The 9,228-nt window shown below is 44.9% G+C and overlaps 1 protein-coding gene across 1 annotated transcript in view; it reads left to right on the forward strand.

Moving 5' to 3' along the window:
* The window catches only part of NWD2 (NACHT and WD repeat domain containing 2), a 250,139-nt gene extending 242,587 nt beyond the window's left edge, over positions 1 to 7,552 (forward strand). Inside the window, exon 7 of the mRNA XM_040237996.1 lies at positions 1,161 to 7,552. Coding sequence (XP_040093930.1) covers positions 1,161 to 5,093 — 3,933 coding nt within the window. The 3' untranslated portion in view covers positions 5,094 to 7,552. The remainder of the gene's footprint in view (positions 1 to 1,160) is intronic.
* The last annotated feature ends 1,676 nt before the right edge of the window (positions 7,553 to 9,228 follow it).

The following is a 9,228-nucleotide window of genomic DNA, read 5'->3' on the forward strand; positions in this document are numbered from 1 at the left end:
GTACTACAGAGAGATAATGTGAGGCCTGATGACTGCCTGTTTATATAGTAAACTGGTCTGTTATAAAGCACAAATTCAGCCAAACTCATTTAACCCACATTATCAGATTTTTATGATAATAATAAAAAATAATTATAATGATGACCCTATAGCATCACAATAGAGTAAAAGTCTCTGAGTCATAAAAGATTATATTCAATATCATTTTATTGCTGGATATTTTTATTACATTCAAATTAACTAGAAGGCTTCCCAGGTGGCTCAGTGGTAAAGAATCCGCCTGCTAAGCAGAAGATACAAGTTTGATCCCGGGGTCAGGAAGATCCCCTAAAGAAGGAAATGGCAACCCACTCCACTATTCCTGCCTGGGAAATCCCATGGACAGAGGAGTCTGGCAGGCTACATAGTGCATAAGGTTACAAAAGAATTGGACACGACTCAGTGATTAAAATACAACAAAAGTTAACTAGACCACTGTCAGCCTTATGTAACCTCAATTAAGGAAAATAATTGACCTAATGTGTAGGTCCCTGGTGGCTCAGTCGGTAAAGAATCTGCCTGCAATGTGGAGACCTGGGTTCAATCCTTGGCTCGATTCCTGGGTTGGAAAGATCCCCTGGAGGAGGGCATGGCAACCCACTCCAGTATTCTTGCCTGGAGAACCCCCATTGACAGAGAAGCCTGGTGGGCTACGGTTCACAGGGTCACAAAGAATCGGACACGACTGACTAAGCATACAATGTGTAGGTCATTACTTAATCTATTCATTAAACAAGTATTTACCAAGCACCTACCATGTGCCAACAACTGTGCCAAGAAATGGAAATTCAGTGATGAGGAACTAAGCATACTAGATATTCAGATTTACAGTTAGTGAAATGCTTTGTAACTTTTAGAATACAAGCCAAACGCTGCCTTGTGGTTGACTGCTACTGTTACCACTGTTTTATTATCTTTAGTGGAGTGATCCTGAGCATTTCACCCATGTCACAGCTTTGTGACAGCTCTCTGACCATCTCAGGCTTTTCCATCTCCTGGGTCTAGGTTACTTTCTGCCTGGTTGGGATTACCAGAAGGCTGATCTCTGCAGAGAGGAAGTGTTGTTGCATGTGACCATGTGAATATGTATCTCCATTCTAAACGCCACCTTTGTGTTTTAGGCTTATGGCTGGCTACATGAAGACACAGGACCAGAATCTGACCCAGTTGTAGTCGTGAGGTTTCTAGGAACCACAGACTTGAGTACTGACCTTAAGTCTCTCCTTCTAAGTGTTTGTGAACAGTTGGCAGTGAACTACCGGTGCCTGGTTCAGAGCTACCCTAAGAAGATCCATGACCTCCGTGACTTATTCATAAACCTTTTGAATGAGTCTTCATTGCAGAGACCTCTCGTGGTCATATTCGATGCCCTGGAGCAGCTCTCAGAAAGCGACGAGGCCCGGAAGCTCTGGTGGCTTCCCGTGCACCTTCCTCGCTTCGTCCGGATCGTCCTCTCCACACTGCCCAACAAACATGGGATCCTGCAGAAACTGAGGTGCCTTATCCATGAAGAAGACAACTATATCGAGCTGATTCCCCGGGACAGGAAGATGTGCAGCCAGGTGCTCAAACACCAGCTTCTGCGGGTCAAAAGGAAGGTCACGTCGGGCCAGCAGATTTATGTGAACAACGCCTTCTCCAAGTGCACGCTGCCCATGTTTGTGAACCTGACCTTCAGGGAGGTGAGACACTGGCGATCTCACAGAGACGTCGACGAGTCCTCCCTCTGTGTCACTGTGCACGAAAGCATAGAGCAGCTCTTCTGGTCCCTGGAGCAAAAGTGTGGGCAGAAACTCGTCTCCCGGGCTCTCGGTTACATCACCATGGCCAAAATGGGTCTGAGTGAGATGGAGCTGGAGGACGTGCTGGCCCTGGACAACAGTGTGATGAATGAGCTCAATGAGAGCATGAGGCCCAGCAATCCCCTGAGGGTACCTTATCTGTACATCGCAAAGCTCAAGGAGGGGCTCAGTGGATACCTAATCGAGAGACACGTGAAAAATGTCACCCTGCTGGTCTGGGCCAACAGACACCTGCAGCTCATAGCCCAGAAGCTGTATCTGCAGGACAAGAGCGACCTGCATGAAATGCACACCATTCTGGCAGATTACTTCCTGGGAGTCTGGTCAGGGGGCAGGAGGAAAGCTTTCTGCCTAGAAGACCCCTACCTGAACGGCTGCCTTGACTTGGAGAGCAAAAGCCTGCTGGAGGAGGAGAGACACTTCATTGAGCAGGCTTCCTTTGACAGGCAGGCCCCTGACCAGCCCTGGGTCTTCCAGTGCAATCCACTGGAGCCTGACATCTTTTTTGTCAACCATCGGAAAATGTGTGAGCTGCTGTACCACCTGACAAGGTGTGGGAAGACCGACGACCTACTTTACGGCATCATCATGAACTTCAGCTGGCTTTACACCATGGTCAAGATCGGCCAGTTCGACAGAGTGCTCACAGACATTGAGCTGGCTTACAACTGCTCGCAGGAGAAGGAGCTGAAGTTCCTGGCGAGCACCCTCCGCAGCATTAAAACCAAGGTCGTTGCATTCCCCGGCTCCCTCTCCGCAGAGCTTCAGCAGAGGCTGCTGCCTGTTGTGAGTTCCCTGCCCAAACTTAGACATCTTCTCTTAGAATGCGACAAAGATGGGCCCAAATACTGCTCCATTGTGCCATTACACTCATCCATGGATGTGACCTACAGCCCAGAGCGACTGCCCTTGTCATCTAGTCACCTGCACGTCACTGAGATTCTGCCCACCTGTAACCCCAGTACGGTCCTCACGGCTTTAGAAAATGGTTCCATCAGCACTTGGGATGTGGAAACGCGTCAGCTACTCAGGCAAATCACAACAGCCCAGTCTGTCATCCTGGGCATGAAACTCACCAACGATGAAAAGTATCTTGTGGTGGCAACAACAAATAACACCCTGCTGGTTTACGACAATGTAAATTCTTGCCTCCTGTCTGAAGTAGAAATCAAAGGGACCAAGCATGGAAGTGGCTCCACGTACATCAATGGATTTACGCTGTCCGTCAAACATGCTCTGGCCTGGCTCGAAGCCAGCAAAGATGTCACTGTCATTGATCTGCTCTATGGATGGCCCCTTTACCAGTTCCACTGCTGGTACGAAGTGACCTGCGTCCAGTGCTCACTGGACGGCGTGTACGCCTTCTGTGGACAGTACCTGAACACCACCACCATCTTTCATCTAGGGAGTGGAGAAAAGTTATGTACAGTGACATCTGAATTTTCAGGTGGGTTTGTGAAGTTCCTTCTTATCTTGGACACGGCTCAGGAAATGGTAATGGTAGACAGTGAGGGCAGCCTTTCTGTTTGGAACACAGAGGACATCTCCAACCCCCAGCTGACTGATGACTTTGACTGTCGCAGGGGAGACAGTGAGGTGGTCAGCATTGAACTTTCAGAGGACCAAAGTGCAGTTCTTATCTGTAAGGCCCTCAGCATCGAGCTCTTAGACACTGGCCTGTGGAAGGTGGCGGAAAAGTTCAGAGCAAAACACAACGAACGCTTTATATCAGCTGTGCTGTCCAAGAATGGAGACTGCATCATCGCGACCATGGAAAACACCCCGGCCGTGTTCTTCTGGAGGCGGGACACGGGGCAGTGTATGGCGAGCTTACAGGAAATCTCAGGTACCATAGTCAAGTTGGTGAAATCCAGTCACCACAACATGCTGCTATCTTTATCCACCAGCGGTGTTCTTTCCATTTGGGACATAGATATAATCACAGCTATGTCCAACATAGATAAGACTGGAAAACCCATCCAAAGTCTGGTGTTACCTGCTCGCGGGGAGATCATTTACTCCCTCGATGGCTCGGATTGTGTTCACAAGTGGAACTTCAGCAGCGGGTTCCTTGAAGCAGTGTTTAAGCACGAAGGAACGGTTGAACACTGCGTGCTGACGTCCTCTGGAGACGTCATGGTGACGTCAGACGATAAGAGCAGCCAGTACGTCTGGCACACCAGCAGTGGTGAAAACCTCTTTAGAATTAATGGGCAGAGAATCTCTCAGCTGCTGATTACACACAATGACCAGTTTGTGGTCTCTCTCTGTGAGGAAAATGCCTCCAGGGTTTGGAGACTGGCCACGGGCCACAGGGTGTGCAACATCCTGACCAGTCTGCAGAACGCCTTCATCACCTCTGCGAACACCTTCGTGGTGGGTATGACCAAAAGCAAGGTGCTGGCAGTCAGTCTTTGGACAGGAAGCATCACCAAGAAGTTCTGCTGCGAAGACGGCACCACCATTGTGAATTTTAAATTGATTCCCGACTGCCCGGATATCATCGTGTTTATCACGTCGGCCGAGACGGTTAATATCTGGAGTCTGACAGAAGAAGTGATCTGCCGCCGCGTGCAACTTCCAAACAACTTCCTGAAAAACCTAGAGGATTTTGAAATCTCTCCCAATGGAAAGCTAGGCATTATTTCCAGGGGAGATGAGAATATCAACGTGCTGGATTTACACAGCGGCAAATTACGGGTGGTGCATGCCTCTGGGGTCATTTGGAGGCAGAGGTTGTCTCGAGACGGTCGCTACCTGGTATACATTTGTTTCCGAAATGGGGAAGAAGAGGATGAAAATGGCGCGATATCCAGTTTGATTGTCATGAGACTGGCCGATGGCAAAAATATCGGTGCTTGTTGCCTTTACAAAACACCAACTTTCCTTGCCCTTTCCCAACGGCACCTGAACATCATTGTGGGTTTTGACGATGGCAGCATAGGGATATACACCGTGGTGGACCGTGTAGATGCTGCGCTGAAAATTAAAATCGCCACTTCAAACAGCAGACAAATTTTCAACAACGCGACACAGACATCCAGGCCAAAGTGTAATAGTTACTGTTTTAAAATGTCTGTGGATTGTCTATGGAGAGAGTCGACTGAGGTTTTTGCAAGAGACAGTCCCATCACCGTGAGTGACTCCTCAGAACCCAATGAGTCAACACCCTCCAAGAAACACAACTCCTGCTACGAGCGGGTGTGCTCTGCCCTGGAATCCAGGGGCCACAGCTATGCCCCTGAAAACTAACAAAATGTTTTTCCTGCTTAGCAGAACTACATAATACACACATAAAAGGAAAAAAAATTACTTTCTGTATCCCAAATGATACACATTCGTTCTTAAAAGCCAGGGGGGGGGGGGGGGGGGGGAGGGGAAGGAACAATGCTGAAGTTCCAGTATTAATTATTGCCGTTCTCATACATTGAGACAATCCCCTGGAGAAGGGAATGGCAACCCACTCCAGTATTCTTGCCCAGAGAAAACCATGGACAGAGGAGCCTGGCAGGCTACAGTCCATGAGGTCACAGAGTCAAACAGGACAGAGCAACTAACACACACACATGAAATGTACAGAAATGCATAACTATTTGTAGAGTCGGTCTTTTTGACAAAGTTTATCCAAGAATGAAGTCTTGACAGAATTTCTAGAAATCCTATTTACATGGCTATATCAGCTGAAAGGTAGAGAGTAGTTTTTAAATTAACTGGACTGGAAGAAGCAGCTTAACTCATCCCATTGTCCAGATGAGAGAGGTTAGAGCTACACACAGACCATCTGGACTGGAGTTAGTCCTACAGCAACAGGTTGAAATTATGAAAACAAACTGCTGTTGAACTTCAAATGATTGTGGATAACTAAACACAGCCTTAATCTCCCCTTACACTTTTACAATCCTGACAACTGTGTCAATCCAGTCTGCAGATGGAAGGTCTAAAGGTGCAAAATAATGTAACAAAAATGCTCAGAGGCACTCCCAGGTTCCTAAGAGAAAGGATGTGAAGTTTGAGGCCACAGACTGGACTGGGGCAAGAGCTGCCTACCGCTATTACAGGGCTACTGAACACACATAGAGTCGGTCTTCGTTACAACTGCATGCAAGGGTTTCTGTGTCATGGAACACACAGTTTTTAAACTATTTTCTGGGCTGCAAAGGAACACATTTAATATGAAACCACAATCTTTTCGTGTCATTTTGAAATGCCTGTTTGTGCTGGGTGTAAAAATGTTGCAGAAAGGGCATTATAAACACAGTCAAAACACCTGTTCATTTCTATCATTGTACCAACAAAAGGCTGTGGTATAGAAGTTGGTTGTGTGGAAGCATAAATTATTTCCTAAACCCCTGCAGTAAATCTTATTAGAAGGAAAGCTTTCTCGACATGCCATCTGTGGAATACTGACGACATTTGCCTTACTTACTCTCATTCTTCTTTCCTGTGTAAAACGCAGATAGCTGACCAAATACTCTGGGACAAACTGAATATGCCTGTCTTCGTGCTAAAATATTGCATAAATCTTAAGGGCGTCCAAAGGCTCTTTACTGTCCTGTTTGTAAGTAAGCACTTTCTTACTTCTATACACTATATGTATCATTCTTTATCCGTTATCCTTTCTGCCTGAGGATTCTCTGGAGTCTTTTATAGTCTTAGCCATTTCAAAGCAGATGCTATGAAATTGGTATTCAATGTTTTTTAAAAACTACTTCTCCTATTTAAAAGAAAATATTACATCCCAGTAGGGGAACATGATTTTTTTCCTTCCATATCCCCCTCATGGCATGTCCTTGGATGACTTTCCAATGGTGATCAGTAGTAGTGGTTTGGTTTGAAAGGGACCATGGTGTCTTGAGAAGACAGAAAAATGAGCAAGGCACCGACTTTCAGCCAGCTCTGCCTTGAACTCATCTATAGACAGATCTTTAACGTCCCAAACGTATTGTTTTCTTAAACTGCAAAAATAAAGGTAGTGATAGCTCCTCTATTGCCCTCACAGAGATGTGGGGGAGAAATGTGAGAAAAAAGGAGAGCTACATCCTAATTGTTAATGCTAATGGCAGAAACAAATGATCTAACCCACAGGGAATCCAATATAGCTATATTTCACTTTGGAAAACAGTTTGACACATAAGCATACAAAGATGAGGTTCAGATATGAAACACCCCAGTGAAAGATTTTTTTCCAGTATGTTCCTCCTGGTCTAGCTACCAACCAGGGAGGTGGTAGCCCAGAGAAGTTTCAGCCCACGTACAGATTACCTGGAGTTGATTGTATGAGTCAGTGCTTTTTTTCTTTTTTAGCTCTTTGGAGGTAACACATACTTATTCCTGTCATTATCAGTTGGACCTCCATGCTACACCTTTCTAAGAATTAAATGCCTAGATGGATTCAATGTAGTGTGAATGTTCTATGTAACAGCTAATAGAGTTTTAACAAGTGACTTGAATGATTTTTCCTATCTTGTTTGCAACTGATAGCTCATATTGAATGTTTTTATGTAAACTTTGTATTGTTGGGAAGAATTACCCAATCAGAGATTTATATTTTCATAAATGTTACATTTAGTTAAATTTTGTTACAGAGTTGTTACACTAGAAAATTATTGCAGTCTTCAAAAAAGGTATAGTCTTGTGTATGTATTGTTTGTATGAATAAAGGATAAACTACTTAGATTTGCATGGTGTTTGTTTTTATCCCCCAACTTGAGCAGGTGCAGTTCAATATCTTCAATAATAATAATTATTATTTATGCTTACTGAGTGCTTACTGTACACGAGACACTTTTTGGAGCTTTGCATGTTCTAAGCCATGTAATCGTCACAACAGCTGTATGAAGTAGGCACTGGAAACATTCCAAAGGTACAGATGAAACCTAAAAACAGAGGTCCAGAGGGAATCGCTGAACAGGATTTCAGCACATCATCAATTTCTTTTTGTTAGCTTCTCACAGCACATAAAAATAAAGCATTGAGTATCTAGCAGACACTTACTAATAATAACCTAGAAGAATAGTCTCTAATTTCCAGATTAGAGACCAGACTAGGCTCTGAAGTTTACTGGAAGTCTTTGCAAACTCCCAGAATTTTCACATATAACCATAACCACAATAGTTGAGGCATTCACTCAGCAAATATTCACTTGGGTATGCATTTTGCCAGGACGACAAATTTGAGTAAAATAGTTTATACTTTCTTTGATTTCAGTCTTAATAGGAAAACAGGAAGCAAGTACCATGTGTAGTACATGAAGTTCAGCTCTCAGAGAAAATGTAGAGGAGTGGATCATTATTATTTGCGCAAGACCATTTAATATACATGAAGCTTGTTGTTTATATAAATATCTTCCATCCTAGGAGCAAGAATACAACAAACACTGTATTGCTATGTCCAAGATATTATGTTATGCCTAAAATGATTTAAAAATTAGTCATGCACACCTCTGCCCTCCATAATCCTATAATCTAAGGGAGGTGCAACTAAATTACATACTGAGACAGACTATGATTTTTTTTTTAAGTTGTTAGACGTGAAAGCCAGGTGCTAAGGATACACTGCAGCTGCTGCTGCTGCTAAGTTGCTTCAGTCGTGTCCGACTCTGTGCAACCCCACAGATGGCAGCCCACCAGGCTCCCCTGCCCCTGGGATTCTCCAGGCAAGAACATGAGTGGGTTGCCATTTCCTTCTCCAATGCATGAAAGTGAGGTCGCTCAGTCATGTCCAACTCTTAGTGACCCCATGGACTGCAGCCTACCAGGCTTCTCCATCCACAGAGTTTTCCAGGCAAGAGTACTGGAGTGAGTTGCCACTGCAGAGGAACAAATAAATCCAACTGGGGATCAAAAAGGATGGCCAAGAGGGGGCGACAGAGAGCAGGGGCTTCAAGGATAAGCAGCGCTTAGCTGTCAGAATGTCAGAATGACACTTCAGGTGGAGGAAGCTACCTGAGCAAAATCGGAGAGACAAAATATCTCCAAAGTACTTAGATGACTTTAAATGCTACGTGGGGGTTTTAAACTTTATCTGGTAATAGATGTGTGCTAAGTCACTTCAGTTGTGTCTTTTTGCGACCCATGAGGCTCCTCTGTCCATAGGATTCTCCAGGCAAGAATATTGGAGTGGATCATCTCAGTGCACCAGCCCAAAGCATCCAGTATCATGCATTGAACCCATGTCCTCCTCCAGGGGATCTTCCCCACCCAGGAATCAAACCTGTGTCTCCTGCACTGCAGGTGGATTCTTTATTACTGAGCCACCAGGGAAGCCCATAATAACCTAAAGGGAATCATTAAAAAGGTTTTGAGAGGGGGAATAGTCTGGGTGAAATGGTATTTTAGAATGCCTGGGGCAATACTATGTCAGCTGGATTAGTGATGAAAGAGACCAT

This window comes from Oryx dammah, unplaced genomic scaffold (genome assembly GCF_014754425.2).
Source record: "Oryx dammah isolate SB20612 unplaced genomic scaffold, SCBI_Odam_1.1 HiC_scaffold_3, whole genome shotgun sequence".
Classification (NCBI taxonomy): Eukaryota; Metazoa; Chordata; class Mammalia; order Artiodactyla; family Bovidae; genus Oryx; species Oryx dammah.